The sequence below is a fragment of the Opisthocomus hoazin genome, chromosome 6, assembly GCF_030867145.1.
Source record: "Opisthocomus hoazin isolate bOpiHoa1 chromosome 6, bOpiHoa1.hap1, whole genome shotgun sequence".
Taxonomy (NCBI): domain Eukaryota; kingdom Metazoa; phylum Chordata; class Aves; order Opisthocomiformes; family Opisthocomidae; genus Opisthocomus; species Opisthocomus hoazin.
Genome location: NC_134419.1, coordinates 3,671,915 through 3,697,595, shown reverse-complemented (window position 1 = coordinate 3,697,595; position 25,681 = coordinate 3,671,915). Strand labels below are relative to the sequence as shown.

Genomic DNA, 25,681 nt, shown 5'->3' with positions numbered 1-25,681 from the left:
ATTGTTTGTGCCAAACGTCTGTTAAAGAGTTGGGGGCTCTTTGTTTATTTTTACTGAGTAATTGGCCATCTCCAGTTTGCCAGTGGGAAGATTCATACTGACTTCAGCAACCAGGAGGAATCTTCAGCATAAACCTGAACCCAGGGACGGGCACTTTTTGTATTGTCGAAATACAAACGTGAATGTTCTGAGCATTCCTCGTGGTTTTCTTCACGGAGTTGTGGTGCTGAATGTAAACATAATTCTGTCCAGGAGACCGTGAAATATTATATGTCTGCTAAAATGCTGTACATTGTGTTTTTTTTCCCAAGTGTGCCCAAGGCCTAGTGCATCTTGAGCTTGGGAGATTGCGAGCTGGATCATGGCTGTCGTCCCGGAAAACATCTGAAAACAGTCAGGTTAGTGACAAAGTCGTACGTATGAAATGGAGCTGTGGAGGGCAGGGCATGGGGACAGTGCACGTGAGGCTCCGTCCTGCCGTAGACGCTGACTGCTGAGGGTGTGGGACAAACCAGTTCGTCGCGATAATTCTCCGTGCTGAACTGCAAAGTGAGCGTCGTGCTGAAACGCTGGTTAAGTAGAAGAGCTAGTTAATGTATTTTTGTTGTTCGTCTCTTCCTGAGACACCAAAAATACATAATACCTTTCTCAAATGATGACACCCAGAAACTTTTTTAGAGCTGCAAAAAATGCTGAGTGTATTTTCTGCAGCTGTTTCGTCAGTCAGGAGGAGTTAATGAAACTGAACCGTATCTTTGCCTGCCTGGCGGCACGACCGCACGAGAGCTGCTTTCCTCTCGAGGAAAACACAGAGCAATTTCCTGCTTCGCCTGCCCTGTACCTGAAGCGAGGACGACGATTCATTCCTCAGTCAGTGCAGGGCTTTTCCCCTCTCCCCGCACTCCCGAATCAGCTCAGACGCTGATACCACTGCTGTTAAAGTCCGAGTACTGCAAGGGAGAAGAACAAGGCAAGATGACTTAGAAAACTTCTTTTTAATGGATTTTCCTGCTGGGGTCGGACTGCTTTGCCGTGGTGTTGAAGTTGCCAGTGTCCCTGAGAGAGGCAGGCTGTGGGTCACAGCAGTGCCGTGGCTCTGGAGTGTTTTGCCCCCTCTGCGCCCAGTCGAGAACGCGGGGACGTGGCCGATGTGCGAGCAGGCAGGGGAGGCTGCTCACCGCTGGGATCCACAGATGCTGAAAGAAGGGCTTGGGTTGGGAAACGGAGAGGAGGAGCCGTAGGAGGCTTAGGGGGCTGTAAGTCAAAGCAGGAATGCTTTTAAGGAGGTCAGCAAGAGGGGAGGCTTGTCCTTGATGTCGTGCGTGAGCTAGCCAAAAAGGGTGCCAAAATCGTCGTCATGCGGCGTGATTTCTGAACTTCGTGAAGGCCAGCAGTGATCCAGCCCGCTGTCTGGGTGAGTGAGGTATCGGGAAGGGCTGAAGCCATGCGGGAACAGCTGGGCTAAGCCCAGCTTTAAAAATAATGACTGGAGATCGTTGGAGAAACATCTGCACTGCATGCCGCAGGCAAGGAGAAATGAAGTAGCAGAGGAAAGCTACACTGATTGCAGTAAGAAAACACAGCAGTCTTGAGCTTTGCTTTTTTCTGGTCATTGTATCAGCAGCTAGCCTAAGCAAGAGCAATGTAATCAAAAAGTGACTGTTAAAAAATCATCCGCCTGGTTTTACTGTGTAACTAGCTGTAAAAGAAGCAGAATGCCATAGTATCTAACATGAGTCTAGGTAAAAAATCCCATCAAACAACATCATCCCCCTTTCTTTGTAACGTACGAGGCTTTTGCAGGAACCTGGTAATTTCTGTATTTCCTTTAATACAAGAAATCTTAATGGCTGTTCTTAATGCAGAGCCATTTGAGAGCCTTCATCTCACTGCTCCGAAGTGACTTGGTGATTTTGAAAACGGAATAAATGTTTCTCAGCAAAACCATTCCAAGAGTTATAAAAATCTTGGCAGATAATACAGCAGATCAGCTTGAGTGATTTGCACAACTGCGAGTGATGTGGTAGAAGCTGCTGGCCAAGAGCATCCAGAACTTTTGTCCTCGCTTGGCTTTTTTCTTGCTCCGTGGCGTGCCTCTAGCAGCAGAAATACGAGCCGCGTGGTGCAGGACAGTGATTTCTTTCACGCGCGTTGCAAATGAGGTGAACTGACCCGTGAATTGGCAACGAGGGGTGGAAATTGTGCTCTGCCTGTTGTTCGTCGCCGACAGCTGCACGCTGGTCAGCTCGGGTGAATGCTGCCAGAGCTTTTGATGCCCCGCCTAATGCGTTCCAAGCCAGGGAGCTCTGCTGTGCACGGAGGAGTATGGACCATCTTGGTTTTGTATAAAGCCGCTTAGCTGAAAAGGCCTGGCCCTGGGCGAAACTTGTTCAGACACACTTCCTAAATTGATAATGGTGTTTGCTCGGAGGGGCAGAGTCTGGAGGTAAAGCCAGATATGGGGATAGGGGAAAATCACAGAATCACAGAATGGTAGGAGTTGGAAGGGACCTCTGGGGATCACCCAGTCCAACCCCCTGCTGGGTCACCCAGAGACCACGTCCAGGCGAGTCTTGAATATCTCCAGAGAAGGAGACTCCACAGCCTCCCTGGGCAGCCTGGGCCAGGGCTCCGTCACCCTCAGAGGGAAGAAGTTCTTCCTCATGTTCAGCTGGAACTTCCTCTGCTCCAGTTTGTGCCCGTTGCCCCTTGTCCTGTCGCTGGGCACCACTGGAAAGAGTCTGGCCTCGTCCTCCTGACACCCACCCTGCAGATATTTATAAGCATTTCTAAGGTCCCCTCTCAGCCTTCTCTTCTCCAGGCTGAACAAGCCCAGCTCCCTCAGCCTCTCCTCGTAGGAGAGATGCTCCAGTCCCCTCCTCATCCTCGTAGCCCTCCGCTGGACTCTCTCCAAAAAAAACCAAGGAGCGCTGGGAATGGGTGGCCAGGAGTTGGTACTGTGCACGAGCAGCTCCCTTTGCCAGCTGTAGGACAGCGGCCCCGTGTCCTGCGCCTGGGGTGTTACTCTGGGAGCCAGAGCGGGCTCTCAGTCAAACAAGGGGAGCAGGGTCCATTACAGGACCTCGTAACTGGACAATCTTTTCAGCTCAAGTAACACAGCCTGCTGATTACTGCTGCGTGACGAGGCGGGTGCCAGCATCATCCCCACCGTGTGGGAGCGGAGCTGTGTCCCACCAGGTGCACGCTTGTGGCCAGGTGCCTGCGGGCTGCGTTGTGGGGAAGGTGCCCACAAGCTTTAGCAGCAGCCATCATCTCCCCTTCTCCTCTGGCTCAGAGACACATGGAGAATAAGCAAGGGAGGGGGTTAATCCTACTTCCTATGACCTCTAGAGCAGACCTGAACAATAATGTACGTGCTGTGTGCACGTAACGGGGTGAAGTACAGCTGGGTAGCACTGTGAGCAGTGCTGCTGGCGTGCCCACTGCTCGAGGACAGGTTTTGGTCAGTGTCCCCTTTGGAAATGAAGCTGGAGGGGTTTGCACTTGCGTGGCCCGTGTGGTATTTCCAGCGTGGTTGGCAAGAGCGCAGCGGTGCCCGTACATCGCAGGAGCTGGTTTAAAGTTAATGTTTGGGTTTGACTCACAGAAACACAGAATCACAGAATGGTCGGGGTTGGCAGGGACCTCTGTGGGTCATCTAGTCCAACCCCCTGCCGAAGCAGGGTCACCTACAGTAGGCTGTAGAGGACCTTGTCCAGGTGGGTCTGGAATATCTCCAGAGAAGGAGACTCCACAGCCTCCCTGGGCAGCCTGGGCCAGGGCTCCGTCACCCTCAGAGTGAAGAAGTTCTTCCTCATGTTCAGACAGAACTTCCTCTGCTCCAGTTTGTGCCCATTGCCCCTTGTCCTGTCACTGGGCACCACTGAAAAGAGCTTGGCCCCATCCTCCTGACACCCACCCTGCAGATATTTGTAAGTAGATATTAGGACTCACAGGTTTTGATTTCTTTTTAACTTCAGGCCAGCCAACAGAGCGTCCATAGCCACTTCCACCCTGCACTTGCTCCGGTCCTCTCTACCTTGCAGAATTTCGTCAGCACAAAGAGATCTTCAGCAGATGCGTCTCAGAGAAACTCAGGTATAATCTGGGCAGCTGTCAGCAGAGCTGCGTGTTACTTGCTTTATGTTGGTGCTGGTTTAAAAGCAAAACTGAGTACTTGAATCTGGTTTTCCTACTCAGCCTCCCAGGAGACGTACCACGGATATTTTAAGACCCGAACACTTTCCAGCAGATGACATTATTTTTATGTCTACTAGTAGAGTAATGGCTCCTCTGTTTGAAGTGCAGAATTCCTGCGCCCTGCTGTTCCCTGGTGCCCTTGTCGGAGGCTTAGCACAGGCGAGGTTCTCACATTAGAAGCCGTTTTCTCAGGGAATAAAGCTGCCACCACTTCATTTATGTCTTTGTTGCTCCAGAGTGTATAAAGGGGTGTTTTGTAATGAGAAAGTCACAATGCTCAGTTTGAAATTTGCAGATTTAGCAAGTGCTAAAGCTACAACCTGCAGTAGCTAGAAGAGCGCCTGGGCACTTGCGTGCTCTGACCTGCGTCAGAAGTTGGTCACCTTTGCTCACGTCTGACCGTGGGCAGGAGAAGACATTTCTTCTGCCGGTTTGCATGCGCTGGAGGAAGCTTTTGGCTTGTTGGGCAGCCTTCCTTGTGCCATTGGGACGGTCCCGCTGCCACAGCCCTCGCTGCGCCTCGCCGTCCTGCCGCCTGTACTCGCGGCAGATGCCTGCACAACCACGCGTGCGTGGCGGTGAGAAATACACAGGTGTGTTACCAAGAATCGTTACCTCTTGAAAGAGGCTAATTCTGCCTGTCTTCTAAAAGGTTCTTGAAGCAGTTTATTTAAAGCTGTTGTGGGTTGGTATAGCAGAGCCCAGGACCTGGCTACGCCATCAGCTTTTAGGCTGTTTAGTCCCAGCTTGAATGACTCCTTTGAAGTGTCCCCTCTTTTTTTCTTCCTCTTTTTTTTTTCTTTTACTGCTTTGAATACTTTTAAATGTCCTATGGCTAGCTAGGTGCCAGCCAGACTTCCTGGCTGTCTATTATTTACTAATACAGCACAAACTAGAAGAGGAAATCAATGGAACTGCACCAGTCTCAGACCAGCCATGTGCCCTACCCTTTGTGGTGGGGGACACTGTGATTTATGAATAATAAGCCAATCTTTAATTGAGTGAAATGCACAATAGGGCTTTTCTTCAGGCCGGCAGAGTGCTGCTATTCAATAGATTGCGGTGAGCGGCGGCTGCGCTGCGCTGGGCGTCACGGTGGCATCCGTCAGCCGGAGTGATCGCGTCCGCATCAGTCTCTGGGTGGAACAGAAACCCCGTCCTCCTCACGTGAGCAGCACTGCCTGGTTTGGCACAGGAAGGCTCTGCTTCTGCGTGGCGATAACTCTGACTGGGCAGCAAGGGACCATTGTCACCTGACAGCGTTATCTCTTAATTATATTATCTCTTAATTACAGAAGCTGATTGTTTGTTTCTTTATTACTAGGAGCAGATATGGGCCCAAGGACTGTGGAGATAACAAGGGTCAGTGAGTTATTTTCTATCAATTCAAAAAGCTGACACCTTTAACTGAAGTTGTTCATTTTTGTAGCGTTTCTCAGAAGTAAAATTGCATTATTTATGTTTGCGATAGGTTGTTGGGTGTATGCCTGTGTACTGGGACCTGCGTGTGTGAGGATGCAGGTGTCCATCAAACCTATCTATTTTCTCCCTGTTCCATAAATCAAATGAGTCAGTTATTGCTGTACCCTGAACATGGACCTCTGCAAGTTGCTTCAGTTGCAAATGTGGTTTTGTTTTGCTTTGTTCTAGGGACCAAATGATGCACTTGGTATCAGTATAGCAGGAGGGAAGGGAAGTCCGTTAGGAGACACTCCCATCTTCATTGCTATGATTCAAGCCAGTGGTGTGGCTGCACGCACCCAGAGACTCAGAGTGAGTAGAGGGGTTCTCTCAATATTTGCTATTTCATCTGCCATGTGTCCTGCAGAAAAGGAGCCTCAGGCACCTCTGTATATGCCATCACTTTGATAAGGTCTCATAGACTACTCTGCCTCTTTTTATATAGAAGCAAAACCAAAAAAACCAACCCAAAAAACCACACCTGCCCTTCTCTTCCCTTTCTAATTATATTGCATCTTAGGATGATGGCAATTGTTGCCCACACTGGAAAAGCGACGTTAGGAGAAAGAACATAAATGCATTTGCAGTGGTCTTTGGATGTGTATGTTCATCCAGACCCCGGGAGGGCAGCAGCAGGATCTCTGGAAACCACGGGCGCTCGGGGGGCTGCGGGCTGGGCATCATTCAGAGCTCAGACCAGGTGGAAGCAAGATTGGAAGCTGGTTGCTTGATCTTGAGGCCTTTATAAAGAAATGCCAAAATAAGGCACTTGTATCAGACCCACGGGATAGGTGGCTTTTCCAGGAATGACCGTGGTGAACACTTTCAGTTTTGCAGAGTTTGGAGTTTCAAGGAATCATTATTATTGAGAAGAACTTATTATACAGATGCATGGGATTGCTTTGGCCCGTGAGATTCATGAGTACACACTGCTACATTCGTGCCATGTCTCGAATAGAATTACACAATAGCATGAAGTGCCAGCGTCAGGATCATTTTTATGTATAAAAAGAAGAAATCATCTAGGTTAATTAGATTAATATCAGAAGTGCCTGCTTTCCTATACTGCATTCAGCACGTGCATACACAGTCTGTAAGTCTGCATGTATGGAGACAAATGAATCCTTTCTGGACGGGAGGGCAGCAGGGAAAATCTCACACTCTGCTTGCAAATGGAAATAGTAAAACCCAACCCATCTTTGTTTCTCTGATCGCATTGTTATTTTTAAAAAACCCGTATCGTACTGGCTCTGAAGAATAGGAGATGATCACTAGCAATGCAGAATTCTCACAAAAGGGATCCTGCAAAAGAGAAGCATGACTGTGCAGTGCCAAGTTCACGAGGAATTTTAAGCATTCTTAATTTTAATTTTCTCTAATGCTAGTAATTTTCCATTACTGTTGTACTTTTAGGTTGGAGATCGGATTGTCAGTATTAATGGGCAACCTTTGGATGGGCTGTCTCATGCAGATGCGGTTAATCTACTAAAGAATGCTTATGGGAGCATTATCCTGCAGGTATGGTGATAAATTGAACATGCAGCTGCATGAGGGTAGATAAATGGCATTCAGGGGAAAAAAAAAAACCCTAAGCATCACTGGCACAAGGCATCACAGAATTGCAGGGTGCTTGCTGATGGGAATTATGCAGAATAAAAGCAAGAAATAATTTTCATTCAAAAATTCTTTATTGCCACTCATACAGGCTGTGAGCATGATTATATAAAAGCGTAACAAAGAAAACAAAATAACTTGTTGCTACACATGATAAATCAACAAGCTTCCAAGATTTTTTTTTTTAATTTCAAGTTAACTAGGAACAAGAAATGACGTGTGCGTGTATGTGTGCCCACATGTAACTAGACTGTGACCAAACTGCCCAGTGTTAATTTCTGTGTTCTTGAAAGGGGGACAAGAAACCAATGCTGGCAGCATTTAGTAAAACCGATAGCATCATCATTAAGACAGTGCTGCCTAGAACTGATTATTCTACAGGTAATGAATAATAACACTCGAGAGGGAAAACAGTGTTATCACTGACGCGTGTATATGCTAGCTAAATGGAAGACATGTTCTGCCACTTTGGTTCTAATTGCTGCTTGCCAGTGTATTCATCTTTGGTTTATTTTCATGTTTTCACAAAGAAATGGGAAAAGTACTTGCCAGAGAGAATTCAAAATACTACTCGTTTGCAGAATTATTGTAACGATTGGAAAACAAGCTTAAGTCGTACCACTAAAATCTACTCTAATTTTCTTTATCATCACGGCATATTGGATTGGAACACGTCTTGAGAGATTCTTGCAAGCTTCTTGCTTGCATTGCAACACAAATGTGACTATAAAAAAGGGGGGAGGGGAAACAAAAAAAAGGAAATTAGAGGATAATAAACTTAGTTTTAGACTTGCTTATTCTTTGTTTTGTCTGTCCGTGAACCGCTGACCTGGTAAGTGATGAGCCAGTTCCAGAGCAGATGGTGTATTTGTGTAGTTCCATTGAAGTCAAAGGAAATACACAGATAGACACCAGCTGAGGGTTTTCTGTTAAATTATAGTTATCATATTGTTAGTAACGTTGAGTAATTTCACTTTTCATGTCAACAGTGTTCCCTGAATAGAAAATGAAAGCTTGCTGCAGAACCCAAAATTGCTGATCTTGAAAGCCGTAATACAGCGTATTCCACCTCATCATGTATTTAAAAATATTCCTGATGAAGCACGCTGTCAGTTGGTGGCTCACATAAACAAAGAGATTCTTCTAGAAATGTCTTTGGGTTTGTCAGTTGACGGGTTTCCTTCGGCATTTCTGCTGTCCAGCTTAAAATGGGCCGACTGCTCTTTACAGATGATACAGGTTTATTCTGATAGAATAGAGTCTATTTTCCTCTGTTAAAAATCTGTTCTGTGAAGGAGGGTTGTTATATTTAATACCAACAGGGAGTAGCGTGGAAACCCTGCCGTAAGCGTGGTGATACCTTACGTGCTCACCGCAGGTACTTCTCCATCACTGGATTGCGCTTTTTTTTATTAAAACAATCTAAGTGGAATAATCCTATCGCTATGATAATCATGACTGATGTGCCATTAAGTAATTCTATTTATTATCAGGTTAGACCACTTCATGGCAAACTGCTTTGAAAGGTCAGATAATTGTGTTCAGTGGTGTGGAAAGGCTTGTTATCAGTAGGTCCTGGGCAGGATGGCAAAGGAGTTTGCAAATGGGAGATTAGGGTCTCAGGGGAACAATCATCCCTTTCGGCTGTTTTGATGCTTTGGTTTAATTTAATTTCTTTTCTGCAGGTGTGGTAATGAGATAAGGGGAAGCTTTTTTACAAGGCTGTTGAACTCTGATATGTTCTTACTGCCAGCTGAAGATTTTTGAATATAGATTTATTTTGCCCGCATTTTATTTAACAACAAAATACGACAAATACTGGCTGGCACTCTTTCGGCTACTGCAGCGGGAAGGAAAACTTAACGGTGTCTTTGCTGGCTGAGCCAGGTGCAGCTGTCTTGTCTGCCGGACCCCTTCATTCAGGGCATCCAAGAACCGGAGTCCTGGGATGCAAAATTTGCATGAGAACTAATCTTCCGTCCTAGAAAATGCTGCCACCCTCTCGGCTCCAAGTGATTAGAAAGAGGGAAATATTGTTGTGGAAAAATTGTGAGCATTCATTTAAAATGCGGGTTTATATAATGGATTTTTTTATTTCGAAAAGGTACGTTTCCCTTAAGCCATGTTCACAGGAAGGAGTGGAAAAAGCATCTGTTAATTTTGATAAAATAAGGCCATAGACAGCTAGAGGAAATATTGAAAATATATTTACTGGCTATTTCTCGCTGTCTCTGAGCCGGACTCCTGCGCTGTACAGTAAACGTCAAGCAGAGAATATTTCATCCCAAGGAGATGGAGTTAGGGGATAACCGTGGCAGGTAGCTGGTAGGAAACCGATGCCCCTTCAGCTCTGAATACTTAAAGTCCAAAACACTTCATAGTGGTTTCCTGAAGTTTTTTGCAGAAAAAGCAAAGAATAGAAAATTAGCATGCAACGGAAGGTTAAAGAAAAAGCTAGAGTGGGCATCGACACTTTGTGTTTAATAAATCCCACGGGGCCTGCAAGCTGCCAGCTTCTGTCCTGACGAGGCTAAGCCCCCGTGAGCGGCAAACCCCAGGCGTCAGAGTGCCAGCAGCCGCTTCCTCCGTACGACCACGGCTGGCTTCGTCCCCAACCTGCACAACGTTGGTGTGGTCGCTTTTGAAAGCCTGAGCAAGTTCTGCTGCCCCACAGCCTGTCAAAATGTCTTTATTTAACTTTATTAATTACTATGTGGTGGTAATTTGTCATGGTTTCAGAAGAAGACAGGAGCCAGAATTGGGAAGAATCGAGTTTTGTTGGATTCATGCTGGAAATAGCACAAAAGTTAAAACTAAGGATTCATTTCTTCCCTGTTCAGCAAACAAACCAACCGGGGGTGTTTCACGGCCTTTGCCCCATAGTCCCGTAGACCCTCGGATCGCTGTGTTTTGCTAAAGGCTGAGGTGCTTTCTGTGGGGGACCTTTATGTTCAAGCCCAATCCCGGACACCTTGTGTTGACCCTGAGACTTACCTATTTCCTTGACAAAGTAACCTCCTGCCCTGGATTATCCAGAAGGACTGTTCCCCTCTGCTCAGCGTCGGAGTGGTAGCCATGCAAAGGCAAGAGAAAGCTTCACAGCAAAGTTTGTATTTAACCCCCAGAAAGGTGGCTATTATGAACTCTCTGATTTGGAAGTGTTCAATTAGTAGGAAATTTAAGAGAGTAGGACTTGTATTGGAAATTTGCTGGAAAAAAACATCAATGACTGATTTTGCTAATGTTTTTAGTTAATTTAGTTAATTTAGTTAATTTTGCTAGTTTCTGTGTAAGTAGCCAAGATATCTTTGGTATTAATTGAACATGCATAGTAATTGCATCCTTCTGTTTAGGTTGTGGCTGATACCAACATCAGTGCCATTGCTACCCAGCTGGAGAGCATGTCTGCAGGGTGCAACCTTAACTCTTCTTCCGAGCATCCTTCTGAAGATCCCGAGTAAGTTTGTACTTCAACTGAGGTGAATTTCTGTGCCCCGCGCAAGGGAGAAGCCTAGGCTGCTGAAGGAGGTCTCTCCCGGTGCTTTTCTCTCTAATGTTCCATCACCTGCAAAGTGGTAACTGTGGCCTTCTCCAGGATGATTATGGACTCGTGTCTGTCTTCACCTGGTGTCAGAAATGGCTTGAGTAAATAAGCACAAATTGTGTTTCCAAGCACTAGTTCTGGACATTTAAAACAAAAAAACACCTCCATTCTTTTCTAATGTGTTAGGCTGACATGGCAGTTCTGCCCTCGTCCGTTGGCTTCCTTGCCTCGAAGGAGTTATGGCCGTAGCAATTTGAAATAATTTCTCATTGGCAGACTGAGGGAAGAGGTGTTAAAAAGCCTGGTATCAGAGATGTTTCAAAACACGTCCCAGAACTTTCTGTGTCTTTGGAATCTTTTTAGCTTTACAATTTGAAAAAGCCTGATTAAAAACTTTACTGCTTAGAGCACTTCTGCATGGGGATGGAAGTTAGAGGTCTAGCCTCCCACGGCCATGTGTCATTCTCCATCGTGTGCTTTTTAGAGCAGCTATAACATTCCAGTTACCATTTTGAAATTCATCTGATCTTCATTTTGGTTTATTAGCTTCATTATGTTCTTAATTTTTATTATTTGAGTCGTCATATTTATTTCAAGAAGCTGAGATGCAAGTTGCTGCCCTACCTCAGGGGGGTTTTAGTACGAAAGTTAAGCTGTTTATGCTGCATTCTCTACTCCTACAATGCGAGATAACTGTTTTTGTTGCTGCTCTCAAAGGAGAGTTGCTTGCTTCACAAAAGGATTTGTATTCTCTTTTCATATCAAAATAGTAAGGAAATTTGAATGTAAAATACGAAGCAGAACTAGGTAGGCGTATACTTTCCTTCTGTCCTAAAAAAAATGGCCAGACGTTAGTCTTTATAGGCTACCCCTTTGTACAGGTGGAAGATGCCAAACAGCTTTTGTCCGCAATATTTTTTTTCTAAATACATAGAAATGACTTTTTCAAATTTGAGATGGGTATATACACACGAGTGGTCTAAATTCTCCCCCACAATCTGCCTTTGCTCAGCGTGGACAGTCACAACCCCTGACGAGCAGCTCAGGGCCTGGGCGCTGCGGGAGGGGCTCGGGGGTGACGGGGTGCAGGGATGGAGCTCACACAGAAGCGGTTAGAAAAGAGCCCGCGGTAGAGCTGAGACCATAAACACGAGTGTTCCTGGCTGCACCCTGTCTGTTAGACTCGCTCCTCTGAAGTCATAAAGTAGAATTTTTCTGCAAGGAAATGGTTGCCGTTGCCACTGACGCAGGCTAAAGGCGACCGCTTGGCCGGTGAGAAGGCAAACTCTCCTTCGCGCCCGTGCAGCGATGGCAGCTGAGGGCAGTCTCACTGTGCTCTTGTGGAGCTCTTATTAAAAATAAGTATTTTCCAAGCGTGGAGCTGCAGCACACTGAGCAGCGTTTGAACTCCGGGCTGCGCAGGAGTGTGTTTCAGCGCAAGGACAAGCGTCATGGTTGGTGACTGTATGAAGAACTTCTTGGTAGATAAATATCTCTGTAAGCGTTCCTTCTGCCTAAAGTCCCCAGAGGTGGACATTGCTGTTCTAAGTGGTATTTATTGTGTTTTCAGAGCACCTCAGCCTAAGATTATTGCTTTGGAGAAAGGCTCTGATGGACTGGGATTTAGTATTGTAGGGGGGTATGGAAGTCCCCATGGAGACCTGCCCATTTATGTCAAGACTATATTTGCCAAGGTATCTTTTTTCTGTTTGTTTTTTCCCCTTTTTCTGTATTATCTTTAAAAATAAACCTAAGATTTGGCTTGGATAATATATTATGTAGTAGAAAGTGAAATGTACTAAGTACATTGGGGTGAGTAAGTGGACCCAGAACTCTCAGCCAGCTTCTCAGTTTCTATTTCGCATCACTGATGGCTGAAACAAGATACTTTATCTCAGCAAAATTGCTCTGTGTACTTGAGAAACTTGGTTTTATACATTAAAATATTTATAAGGCAGCTTTATATCTGTAAATCTCAAAGAGCCTTCCAAGGGGTATGGAGGCATAACTTCTCCCGCTGTACCGGAGACGAGACGGTTGCAGCGATGCTGTGTTCTGGTGGCTGAGCTTCAGCTGCCAAAGCAGTGATGAGCTCCTCTGCTCCAACAGTCACCCCAGTGGGAAAAAACACCCAAAGGTGAAAACGCCATAGCTTGTGGCCTGATAATGAACTGGCTAATGCACCAGTCCTGGCCTTAGTTATTCTCCCTTGCTTCCAGCTTCTCTCTGATGCCTCTCCGTGAGTACTCTGCTCTATGTGCTGGAGCCGCTCTCGGCACGACTGTCCCAGCTCATCTCTGCCCCCGACTCTGAGTGTCAGGGGAGGACTGGGGGGTCCCAGCCGGGTACAGCAGTGGCTCTGGCCACCGAGGCCGAGGAGGGAACGTGGTACAGCACAGCCTCGAGGCAGCAGCCCCGGAACGGCCGCTGGCGCAGAGGAGAAGGGCCCCTTTTCCCACCCGTCCCCTTGCTGGCAGTGTGCTCACGTGAAGGCATGGCCACGTGGAGGGAGTTCTGGAGATGGAGGGGGAAGAAAAACAGTGGGAATTGGGAATGCTTTACGTAAAGTAACCCTGAAGTCAGTCACACACAGGTTTTTGTCCTGCGCCTGCTTGCTGTCACTCGTGTCAGCACTTCTGGCAGGGTAGATGGCATAGCTGAGAAAACTTCGTTTGAAGGTGGAGGAGAAGTTGTGTCTCCTCTGCTTCTGTGATTCCGGGGCTCAAACCGCAAATACATGGTCTTTTTACAATTTTCAGTTATGAACATGGGAAGATACTGTGCCTTTAACCGATGCTTAGATTTACAAGTTTTGAGATGTGAGCACAGCTGAGAAACCCTAAATCGAAGGTAGAACACACTGCGGTCACTGGTGGAGCCGTGGAGCAGAAGCGGACGCCGTGAGCCGGCCTCTGGGCCGGGCAGGGCTCAGGACTGAGATGGAAGAGGGGCACTGAGGTCTCTGGAGGAAAACAGCCATTTCCCAAGCTCTGCGGGAGCTGCGCAGGAGCTGCAGCGGAGCCCGGCTCCGTCCGGGGCTTGGGGCAGTGCCCAGGCTGTTCTGCTGCAGGAGCTCTGCGTCCCTCTCCTCCCCATGTTGTAGCCCATTTCTCAACACTGGGTGTGGTGGACGTTTAAATGCTGCTCTAACGAGCCTCTCCATAATCATAAAAGCCAGAACCAGTCGCCACACTGCAGTTTTTGCAGAGATGAGGTGATTCTCGTCTTCCCAGAGGTGCATCACCCACCCGCGCTGCCCCGGACCTTACAGGGTTGGGTGAGCGATGGGCGGTGGTCGAAGCACCCGTGGACGCTTCAGCACTGCCGTTTCCCACATCCCCTCCCGGTCGCGGCGGGGTTCCCAGTGCTGTGTCCCTCCTCATTTCATCCATCAGCATTAGGAGAGACGAGAGGGCTCCGTGCTGCCGCGCTAACGAATCGCTTTGCCGTTTGCAGGGAGCAGCTGCGGACGATGGCAGACTGAAGCGCGGCGACCAGATTTTAGCAGTTAACGGGGAAGCTTTGGAAGGTGTTACTCATGAGCAAGCTGTAGCTATTCTGAAGCGCCAGAAAGGAACTGTGACATTAACGGTGTTATCGTGAATGTCATTGCGCTTGCGGAGATAAATACAATTATTTTAGAACATCAGTAGAGCTATAATAACACCGTTCAGCCCTGAGCAGGATGGAAAGCAAACCCTGGTGAAAACGAAGCGGTATTCACCCCGTTGCCAGGAGGGGTGGTGTGCATCTCGAGCTTCACTGAGCTTCCACAGCTATCAGCCTTTCTCCCCGCCCTCCCCCACGTCTGGTGGCTTTTGAGGTTTCTCTGGACAAGTTTAATTAAGAAACTTCAAAGAACAATATCCATTTTACTTTATTTGTACATCAGTTTTATCCCCACTGGTCTGAACCCCAGTTAACAACCACTGAACCTGGAATTCACATCGCACACAAAAGAGAATTTAGATCATCAACTGATCTCATCTGATGAGCAGAAATAAATGCCGAGTGACTTGTCATCTCACTCATGATTTACTTATGCTAATTGTCCTTTCAAGTATGCCAGAAAACATTAGCAATGTAATTAAATTACCACTGTTCCAAATGATGAAATATCAAATTCTCCTCTGGGAAATTATTTGTGCTCGGCACAGTAAGTCTGATAGTCAAATGTGAACTTCTCATGTTTATCTCTTTGGGTAGGTCTGGGGAAGTTAGTCAGAGGTAATTACTGTGATGTGTCAATTTGCAGCCTTTAGCATGAAAAATAAACTAGAGGAGAGGGAAATTTATTTTTTTTTTTAGGCTTTTAAAATGTTTGAGCCTTTTCACATATTTAGGCAGCATGAACAACAACAACGACCCATCTCGTTCTATTCTAATTATATTTTTAAAGAAGGAGAAACGTGCTGATCTGTGCCAGGCATGTCGCACGCAAAGGCAGTTGTTGTTGTGCCAAGTCGCGGCGTAATGGTTCCTCCTGAAACTTTAATGAAGACAAAAGTTTGCCTCGGCGACGTGATCCCGTAATTCCCGCAGCGCTGGCGAGCGGTCCCTCCGCACCTTGTCTTGAAGGACGGATGAAGTTAATCCAAACCAGCAAACCGTGCCACGTTTCCAGGAGCCTCCCCAGGATCAGATAGTGCCGGAAGAGGCTTTCACGGATCACGGAGGATGCTTCTTCCTCGGGGCCGCTGGAGTTCGGTTTTGGACCGTACCAAGTAACACCAGGTCGCGGCGGAAGGCGACGATGTCCTCCCGGCGATGGCTGCCGTCCCCGTCCGCCCAGGGCAGAGCCACCCGAGGGGTTCCTCAGCCCGCGCCGGAGAGTCGGGCGGCTCAGGTGAAGCAGCCAACTGGGTTTTTTGGGGTTAAGCTCAGCCAGGCGAGGAAGCTGAAGCCGTCCAGGAGCCTTCCCGAGGCCTGTCCCGCTCTGCGGGGTGGAGGTGGGGTGCAGGAACGTTCGGCCGAAGGCCCGCAGCTTCGTTACGTGCCGCAGCCATTCCTGCCGTGATTGTATGACCGTGGCCTGAGCGATTCAGCAGACGAATTTGGCGGGCAGATTAACGGCAGCGCAAGTCGTTCGGGTTTGATCTTTCCATCCAGAGGAACCGCAGGGTTTTAGAGGAAGCAGCCCGGTCTGATTTGGGCTGTTTGGTGTAATTTATAATGATGGTGTAGCTGGGAGAAATGAGGGGGTCAAAATTGGCTGCTCGTTTGATGTGAAAAATCCCTGGAATTACATGGAAAGAAGATTCAAAATCCGTAGTGTAGTCACTGCGTAGTGCAGGGCTTGGGTTGAAGGTACCGGGGCTCAGTAGGGTTTAGCTGGAGTGGTTGTTCCACAGTTTCCCTTTAAAGAACAGGTACTGGAGCGAGGTGGACTACACTGGAACAAGCAAGCTGTGACTCGCTCTCGCTGAAAGGGTTTTCCTTATTTCGTTGAAAAGTTTCCTTTAACTTTAGGTGATCACAAAGTGCATTTAGCCTGCCGGAACCAGTAGCGGGCATTCCGTCAGTAGTGCCTGCGAGAAACTTCACGTTTTCAGTGGGTTCCCACTGGACTGATTGATTCTCCGAGTGGAATGTCGGTGGAACCTTGGTTTTAGTCGCACAGAAGTCTGTCCAGATGGAGCAGGTTGGAGAACGGTGAACAAGCTGCCTTTGGTTGCGGAAGTATCCCAGGTGCGCAGAAGCCGAAGGCGGGGAGGCGGAAACCAAAGAGGTACCCTCAGAAATAGTGTGTGGAATTTATGAGCAAAAGGTAATCATTCCTCTGATTGTGTTTCTGTAATCACTGCATTCCGACTTTAAGATGTTGCCACGTTTACTCTATGGAGTTGTACCCGGCTATTCGTTAGCCTATTATGCACATGCTGTTCATATACATAAAGAATAGAATTTATGGGCTGAGATATTTTGCACTTCTCATTGCTCAGAATGAGAGAGAACATTTTCTGCTTCTTGTAATTTGCACTTTGTGTGTTCGATATATTACTGCCAAAAATTATACTGCAACTAATTGATAAACCAGTGGCGAGGCGGAGGAGCGTGTGCTGTATGTACAGGACCAAGTTAGATCATTAAATTTGCATTACGCTTGTCTGGGTTGAGGTGTTCTGGTTTGTTTAAAACTTTATTTCTGTGCAAGGGAAAAAAGCAATTAAACCTCCTGATTGTATGTTTACATTTATCAGTAGTACGAGACATTTTATGACTTCAAAGATTCTAAATAAAGCTCAGTTACATAAGTAGTTGTGCTTTTTCTTTTTTTAAGTCAGTGTTGAAATTTGTTCCACGAGGTGTCCGTTTGCTGTTCCACGTGGGGCTCGTGATGGCCCCTCTTGGGGACCAGGAGAAGGAGCGGCGTGGTGGAGGGCGGTGGTGACGGCCGGCTGTGGTGACAGCCACCGAGCTCTGCGCCCGGGCCGGGGACGGCTCCTGGGGAGATGACTGCAGGGAGACGTCCCGTGTGCGCCCGTCCGTGGCGAGCTGCGGCTGCCCAGCTGGATGGCTCCAGCCAAGTAAGTAGGGAAGGTCCTGGGGTGCTGGGTGACCAGAAGCTCAACGTGACCCGGCCGTGAGCGCTCACAGCCCTTACGGCAGCCGTACCCAGGGCTGTGTCCCCAGCAGCGTGGGCACGGGGCGAGGGGGGGGAATCTGCCCCTCTGCCCCGCTCTGCTGAGACCCCCCGGGATCCCTGCGTCCAGCTCTGGAGCCCTCAGCGTGGGACAGACCTGGAGCTGTGGGAGTGGGGCCAGAGGAGGTCACGGAGATGATCCAAGGGCTGGAACCCCTCTGCTGGGAGGAAAGGCTGGGAGAGCTGGGGCTGCTCAGCCTGGGGAAGAGAAGGCTCCAGAGAGACCTTAGAGCAGCTGCCAGTGCCTGGAGGGGCTGTGAGAGAGCTGGAGAGGGCTGGGACAAGGGCATGGGGTGACAGGACAAGGGGTGATGGCTTCAGGAGGAAAGAGGGGAGATTTAGACTGGATATAAGGAGGGAATTCTTCACTCTGAGGGTGCTGAGGCCCTGGCCCACGTTGCCCAGAGAAGCTTTGGCTGCCCCTCCCTGGCAGTGTTCAAGGCCAGGCTGGATGGAGCTTGGACCACCCTGGGCTGGTGGAAGGGGTCCCTGCCCATGGCAGGGGGGGTTGGACTACATGACCTCTAAAGGTCCCTTCCAACCCAAACCATTCTGCAATCCTGTGGTTTTAATCCGAGGAACGCCAACAAAACCAGTTTGGTTGAGACACCAAGGGTCTGGTGCGCAGGCATCAAAACCAAGGGAGAGAAAAAAGGGGAGGCAGATGAAGGCGCCAGGCGACTGGTTCGTACCAGCAGCAATCCCAGTCAGCAGGAAGGAGCCGTGGTGGTGCAGGGTGGGCCGGGGAGGGCAGAGGGTCAGGGGGAGGGACAAGGGGACTCCGTCACACTGCGCTGCTGCGTCAGGAGTCGCTGCCATGCCTCTGGATTCCCTGTAATTCACCAGAGGGTGATTACCACCCTGGAATACGACGTACAGAGCGCCTGTGGAGGGGGTATGATTGCGCCGAGATGGAGCAGCTCGCGTACCTTCGCCTGAAAGAACTGGAATGAATGAATTTAACGTTACACATGTATAAAACATTAGTTTTTGCAGATGTGCTGAGCATTGATATCGAATTCCATTATCATCATTAGCATCCCAAACAGCAAAGCAGCGAGGATCGCCTTGGCTTCGCCTCCAGGCGGGCTCCAGGGTCTCGGCTGCTTTCACAGGACTGGTGGGGTTTGTTATTATTATGTACTGGTGCTGTTCAATCTCTTTGTCGGCGACATGGACAGTGGGATGGAGTGTACCGTCCGCAAGTCTGCCGACGACACCAAGCTGTGTGGTGTGGTTGACACGCTGGAGGGATGGGATGCCATCCAGAGGGACCTGGACAGGCTGGAGAGGTGGCCTGCGTGAACCGCATGAAGGTCAACAAGGCCAAGCACAAGGTCCTGCACGTGGGTCGGGGCAATCCCAAACACAAGGACGGGCTGGGCGGAGAGCGGCTCGAGAGCAGCCCTGAGGAGAAGGACTTGGGGGTACTGGTGGATGAGAAGCTCAACATGAGCCGGCAATGTACGCTCGCAGCCCAGAAAGCCAACCGTATCCTGGGCTGCTCTGGAGCTCCCAACATAAGAAGGACATGGATGTGTTGGAGCGGGGCCAGAGGAGGCCACGGAGATGATCCGAGGGCTGGAGCACCTCTCCTCCAAGGACAGGCTGAGGGAGCTGGGGCTGCTCAGGAGAAGAGAAGGCTCCGGGATGACCTTAGAGCAGCTGCCAGTGCCTGAAGGGGCCGACAGGAAGGGTGGAGAGGGGCTTTTCACAAGGGGGTGCAGGGATAGGACAAGGGGGAACGGCTCCAAACTAAAAGAGGGCAGATTTAGATGAGATATGAGGAAGAAATTCTTCCCCATGAGGGTGGTGAGGCCCTGGCCCAGGCTGCCCAGAGAAGCTGTGGCTGCCCCCTCCCTGGCAGTGCTCAAGGCCAGGTTGGATGGAGCTCTGAGGACCCTGGGCTGGTGGGAGATGTCCCTGCTCATGGCAGGGGGGTTGGAACCAGATGAGCTTTAAGGTCCCTTCCAACCCAAACCATTCAATGATTCTATTTGTGTGCAGCAGAAAAGGAGCCACAAGTAAATTCCCCTGAAGAGCAATACGCTGTCCCTCCCTCCTGTCCCCTCCCTGCCCGGTGGGGTTTGTCACAGGCTGGTTTCCACTCAAGGAGAAAGGACGCTCTGGACGCTCGGCGCTCCTACAACGCAAACTCGGCACAGATCTCGCTGCGGACAGACGGGAGACAGCGTGACGTGACGCCACGGCCAGGAGCTCCCCCGGGACAACCGCGAGGACCGACAGCCTGGCGCGGACCCCGGGGCCGAGCTGGGTCCCTGCGCAACCCCCCGTCCTCCCACCGCAGCTCGCGGGGCTCAGCCTGATGCCTCCTCGCACGGCCCCTCGCCGGGTCTGGGGGGGCTCGTGCATCCCCCAGCAGTCAACTTGCTGCGCTGGGGGAAGCAGCTAAAACTGGGCAAATTATTATGATCTGGGCAAACATTTAATAGTATTGCTGGGTTTTAAACCGGGGAGCGGGGTGGCAGATGGGGGCGGTTGCGCAGGGTAACGCGTGAGCTGTTGTCTGAGCCCCTCCACGCCAGACGTCCCCTGCGCAGGTCGCTCCGGGGCGTCCTGGCTCTTTGGGTGATGCTGGCTGCCCTGTTGGAGGCTGGTCCTCACCTCCTCCGCAGCTGCAGCCCACCCGTCCACCAGTTTTGAAATCCGCTCTTACCTTGCAGACGGAGGGCCGAGAACCTTTGCTTCGTTTATCGTCTACCTTGACCTCAGCAAGGCTTTTGACACCGTCTTCCATAACGTCCTCCTAGGGAAGCTGAGGAAGTGTGGGCGGGATGAGTGGTCAGTGAGGTGGATTGAGAACTGGCTGAATGGCAGAACTCAGAGGGTTGTCATCAGCGGCGCTGAGTCTCGTTGGAGGCCGGTAACTAGTAGTGTCCCCCAAGGGTCAGTACTGGGCCCAGCCTTGTTCAACTTCTTCATTAATGATCTGGATGAAGAGTTAGAATGTACCCTCAGCAAGTTTGCTGATGACACCAAACTGGGAGGAGTGGTGGATACACCAGCAGGCTGTGCTGGCATTTAGCGTGACCTGGACAGGCTGGAGAGCTGGGCAGAGAGGAACCTGATGAGGTTCAACAAGGGCAAGTGCAGGTTCCTGCACCTGGGGAGGAACAAACCCAGGCACCAATACAGGCTGGGGCTGACCTGCTGGAGAGCAGCTCTGCGGGGAGGGACCCGCGAGTGCTGGGGGACGACAGGGTGACCATGAGCCAGCAGTGTGCCCTGGCTGCCAAGAAGGCCAATGGTCTCTTCATTAAGAAGACTGTGGGCAGCAGGTCGAAGGAGGCTCTCCTCCCCATCTGCTCTGCCCTAGGGAGGCCCCATCTGGAGCACTGTGTCCAGTTCTGGGCTCCCCAGTTCAAGAAAGATGAGGAGTTACTGGAGAGAGTCCAGCGGAGGGCTACGAGGATGGTGAGGGGACTGGAACATCTCTCCTACGAGGAGAGGCTGAGGGAGCTGGGCTTGTTCAGCCTGGAGAAGAGAAGGCTGCGAGGGGACCTTAGAAATGTTATAATTATCTTCAGGGTGGGGGTCAGGAGGATGGGGCCAGACTCTTTCCAGTGGTGCCCAGCGACAGGACAAGGGGCAACGGGTACAAACTGGAGCCTGGGAAGTTCCAGCTGATCACGAGGAAGAACAACTTCACTCTGAGGGTGATGGAGCCCTGGCCCAGGCTGCCCAGGAAGGCTGTGGAGTCTCCTTCTCTGGAGATATTCAAGACCCGCCTGGACAAGGTCCTGTGCAGCCGGCTCTGGGTGACCCTGCTTGGGCAGGGGGTTGGGCTGGGTGACCCACAGAGGTCCCTTCCAACCCCGACCATTCTGTGGTTCTGTGTCTTCATCTTTCCCAAAATGGGACTACAAGCACTTACGGGGAAATAGCTGCCCTTGAAAACTTAATATTCCCTATGAGCATTTTCAAATATGAAGAGATCACTTCGTACTTTGGTTGCCCTTCTCTTCATCCCACCCAGCAGTGTCGGGAGCGTCTCCAGCGCTGGAGCAGGACAGGGACCGGGCCCATCCCCGGCCAGGCTGCAGCCCCGGCCAGGGAAGCCGGATCGCACCGCTTCTTTCTGCTGAAATGGCACTAGATGGAGCAATTCACAAAATATTGTATTTCTGCCGCCTTGGCCGCTGCCAGCGCGGCTGCCCCAAGGGATGCTCCAACCGGGAAGGACAAACTCCCGAAGCTCTGCGCTGGGCTTCGTCCCCTGCGAATAGGTGGGTGCTGCGGGAAGGAGGAGACACCCGGGTACCGCAGTGATCTTTCCTAGGACGTGGAATGGCGGCCAGCCTCACCCCTGCTGATATCTGCCCTCCACCCCGGCGAACGCGGGGTCGAGGAGCCCCTCCGTGCCGAGCCGTGGGGATGGGACGGGGTGCCGGGGCGCAGCTTGGCCCCGCAGACCCCGAAGCGGCGATGCCGTCGATGCGCCCGACGCCGTCCCCGCGGCAGCAAATAAATCTGCCTCTGCCGCCGAGACACGCGTCTCTTCCGAGAATATTGAGTTCTGCTGAGAGTTGCTGGGCTGAGGCCACCCAGGTCTACAGGGCTACGAGGATGAGGAGGGGACTGGAGCATCTCTCCTACGAGGAGAGGCTGAGGAAGCTGGGCTTGTTCAGCCTGGAGAAGAGAAGGCTGAGAGGGGACCTTAGAAATGCCTCTAAATATCTGCAGGGTGGGTGTCAGGAGGACGGGGCCAGACTCTTTCCAGTGGTGCCCAGCAACAGGACAAGGGGCAACGGGCACAAACTGGAGCATGGGAAGTTCCAGTTGAACATGAGGAAGAACTTCTTCCCTCTGAGGGTGACGGAACCCTGGAACAGGCTGCCCAGGGAGGCTGTGGAGTCTCCTTCTCTGGAGATATTCCAGACCCGCCTGGACGCGGTCCTGTGCAGCCTGCTCTGGGTGACCCTGCTTGGGCAGGGGGTTGGGCTGGGTGACCCACAGAGGTCCCTTCCAACCCCGACCATTCTGTGATTCTGTGAAGCCGCCAATGGGGCAGTTTCTGGGGGATACATCGAGAGGCACTGATTTTTTCTGCCACCCGCACGGGTGAGACTCGAGCAGAATTGATTTTGTTCCTCACCCTCTGTACTTTCACTCGGACCCAAGAAACCTGCCGGGCGCTGGTTTTGCCTCTCCCCCGGTGCCAAGCCTCAAGGGGCTCATCCCAGCGCGGGGACCCGCAGATGTCGGAGGAGCTGAGCCAAGGCACGTCCCCTCTGCCCGGGAACGGCCGGCTGATTTCATGAACCGCAGGGGTGTGAGCAGCAGCTGCACGGGGCTCTGCGTGCGCATCGGGCTCCAGGCGCCCTGCGCTCGCCTTCCGCCTCGAACGCGGCCACGGCCCGGTTTCGGGGGCTGATGGGGGGTTCTTTCCCTGCTTCTCTCCAACATTTGAAGTATCCCAGACCACACCAATTAATAATAATTGTGTGCTCTGCCTGCCAAGAAAGCTAATGGGATCCTGGGATGCATTAGGAGGAGTGTGGGCAGCAGGGCGAGGGAGGTTCTCCCCCTCTGCTCTGCCCTGGTGAGGCCCCATCTGGATCACTGTGTCCAGTGCTGGGCTCCCCAGTTCAAGAGAGATAAGGAGCTACTGGAGAGAGTCCAGCGGAGGGCTACGAGGATGAGGAGGGGACTGGAGCATCTCTCCTACAAGGAAAGGCTGAGGGAGCTGGGCTTGTTCAACCTGGAGAAGAGAAGGCTGAGGGGGGACCTTAGAAATGCCTCTAAATATCTTCAGGGTGGGTGTCAGGAGGATGGGGCCAAGCTCTTTTCAGTGATGCCCAGTGACAGGACAAGGGGCAACGGGCACAAACTGGAGCAGAGGAAGTTCCAGTTGAACATGAGGAAGAACTTCTTCACTCTGAGGGTGACGGAGCCCTGGCCCAGGCTGCCCAGGGAGGCTGTGGAGTCTCCTTCTCTGGAGATATTCCAGACCCACTTGGACAAGGTCCTGTGAAGCCTCCTGTAGGAGACCCTGCTTGGGCAGGGGGTTGGACTGGATGACCCACAGAGGTCCCTGCCAACCCCGAACATTCTGTGATTCTGTGGTTCTATGATTACTATTTTAGTAATTTTACTATTTACTATTAATAATTACTGCAATTATTTCACCTGCTTCTCTGCTTGACGCGGTCTCAAGCTGATGCCGTGGACCCGCTGGCATCCCTGCGGCGTGGACGGAGCCTGCTTGGCCGACGCTCTCCCCCGCCACCCCTCACGCGAGCCCCGCCATGTTTTCGCTGCCCACGGCCCCGGCGTTGTCATTCCTCACATATCTTGCACCCGATGTCATGGTGGTGTGGGGGCAGTTGCAGGGGGGAACAGCGTGGCCGCATCTCCACGTATCCCCCCCTAAAATTTCTGGCTCTTGCCTTCCGAGCCTGGTGCCCCCAGGGAGGCATCGCTCCCGCGCCTCGGCAGCTTGCAGGCGGTGGGAGGAACAGCTTGGGGTCATCTGGTTTTTCTTTTTGTGTGTTGAATCTGGCGTGGGTATCGACACCAAACCTCACGCAGAGGCGGCTGGCCGGGGTGAGGGGGTCTCACGTGGCTCTGGCCGGGTCGGCTCTGCTCCCCAAGGTCTGTGCCCCTGCACGGCACGGGCACGCACTGTGCGGTCACACGGTGGCCTCAAAACCAACGTTTGCCGTGGAGCTGGAGCCTGCTGGCTGTGGATGAGATCTCCAGGCACGGGGCACGGAATCAAGGAGCGGTTTGGGTGGGAAGGGACCTTTAGAGGCCATCCAGTCCAACCCCCCTGCAGTGAGCAGGGACATCTTCAGCCAGACCAGGTTGCTCAGAGCCCCGGCCAACCTGGCCTTGAACGTTTCCAGGCATCCATGGTCCCCTTCTCCCCAGGATGGACCTTGGGTGGAGCTGGCCGTTGTTCCTCCAGCATCTCCCCTTCGGCACCGCCACCCTCCCTGCTCGTCCCCGTCCTGGCACCGACGCGCTGGGTGACAGCGTCATGCTTCAGCCATCCTGGCACCCCCAGGGACAGCCGGCGCGCTCCCCTGCCTGTGGGGCGGGGGACGACGTCTGGGTGGCAGAGGGCTTTCTCCGGAGGTCATCAGTAAATTAGAGGGAAAAACCAGAGAACTACTGGAGGTGGCCCCGTCCTCAGGCCCAGTCCGGACGCTGAGGGCCGCGCAGAGCCACGCGTTTCCCCATGGCCACGGAGGTTCTCCGGGTGAGGCTGTCGAGCCCCTGCGCCCCTCTGTGCGGCCAAAGCAAGGGACACGCTGGGAATGGCCAGAAGCAGAGCGGAAAAATCGTGTTGGGCTGAGCTCCTCATCATTCTTTCCCTTCATAGCTAATCAGCTCCTAGGTGGTGAGCCCATAAAGATCATTAGATTAATTTTTTTCCTTGCTGTGACTTAATTGTCTCCATTTGTATTGCACAGCGCTCGCACTGGGGATGTATTTTTGCTTGCCTATATTTAGTTTCATCTCCACTGTGATATTGAAATATATAAATTAAGGCTGGCTCTCGGGCTCTTTATGGCACTGAGATCCTGCAGACAATTTCCTATCGGTTTTGTGGCAGCCGGAACGTCGCCGACGGGACGCTGGGCACCGGGAGATGCTGAGGACAGCATCGAACCATCTCGGGGGTCACCTCATGGGAGCTGCTCCTCCTTGGGGAGCCGGTTCGAGGGGAAAAGAGGAAATATGAGGCAAAGGAATGAAAATAACCACTCTGGGGATGCAGTTAACCAGCCCGGGCTGCAGGGATGGGAACGCCAGGGAAGGGGGGACGCGGAGGGAGGCAGGGGGAAGGCAGCAACGGCAGAGCTGCCGCACCCCCCCAGCACCACGTGCCCTGTCCCCGAACCGCACCGCGGTCAGCTCGGCATCCCGAGGGATCCCGCAGGCAGGCGCTTCCCGAAGCCGCCCGGATCCTCAGCAGGAAATCTCCCACCATTTATTCTGCTGAAGCCAGAAAGTTCAGGTCCCTCTGGGAAGCAGGGAGAGCCAGAGTGAAATTCCTCTCTGTGAGCACGGCTCCAGAGCTGCCGGGGAGGGGGAAAAACCTCAGTGAGGATTAACAGAAAATGGTGTTATGGCTCTTTTCGTTTGCAGCTGGGGCCTGGCAGCGACGCAGTGGGTGCTCGTGCTGGCTCTGGGAGCTCAGAGCTCAGCACCAGAGCACAAATCGGGGCGATTCCTGAAAAAAAACCCCA

The 25,681-nt window shown here is 51.3% G+C and overlaps 1 protein-coding gene across 4 annotated transcripts in view; it reads left to right on the top strand.

Annotated features, from left to right (window-relative positions):
* PATJ (PATJ crumbs cell polarity complex component) overlaps window positions 1-17,061 on the top strand; it is a 159,529-nt gene extending 142,468 nt beyond the window's left edge. For all 4 annotated transcript variants that reach the window (XM_075424348.1, XM_075424345.1, XM_075424347.1 and 1 more), the window contains 8 exons: window positions 312-398; window positions 3,981-4,098; window positions 5,525-5,562; window positions 5,851-5,973; window positions 7,075-7,179; window positions 10,629-10,732; window positions 12,390-12,513; window positions 14,276-17,061. In XM_075424348.1, coding sequence (XP_075280463.1) covers window positions 312-398; window positions 3,981-4,098; window positions 5,525-5,562; window positions 5,851-5,973; window positions 7,075-7,179; window positions 10,629-10,732; window positions 12,390-12,513; window positions 14,276-14,422 — 846 coding nt within the window. In that variant the 3' untranslated portion in view covers window positions 14,423-17,061. The remainder of the gene's footprint in view (window positions 1-311; window positions 399-3,980; window positions 4,099-5,524; window positions 5,563-5,850; window positions 5,974-7,074; window positions 7,180-10,628; window positions 10,733-12,389; window positions 12,514-14,275) is intronic.
* The last annotated feature ends 8,620 nt before the right edge of the window (window positions 17,062-25,681 follow it).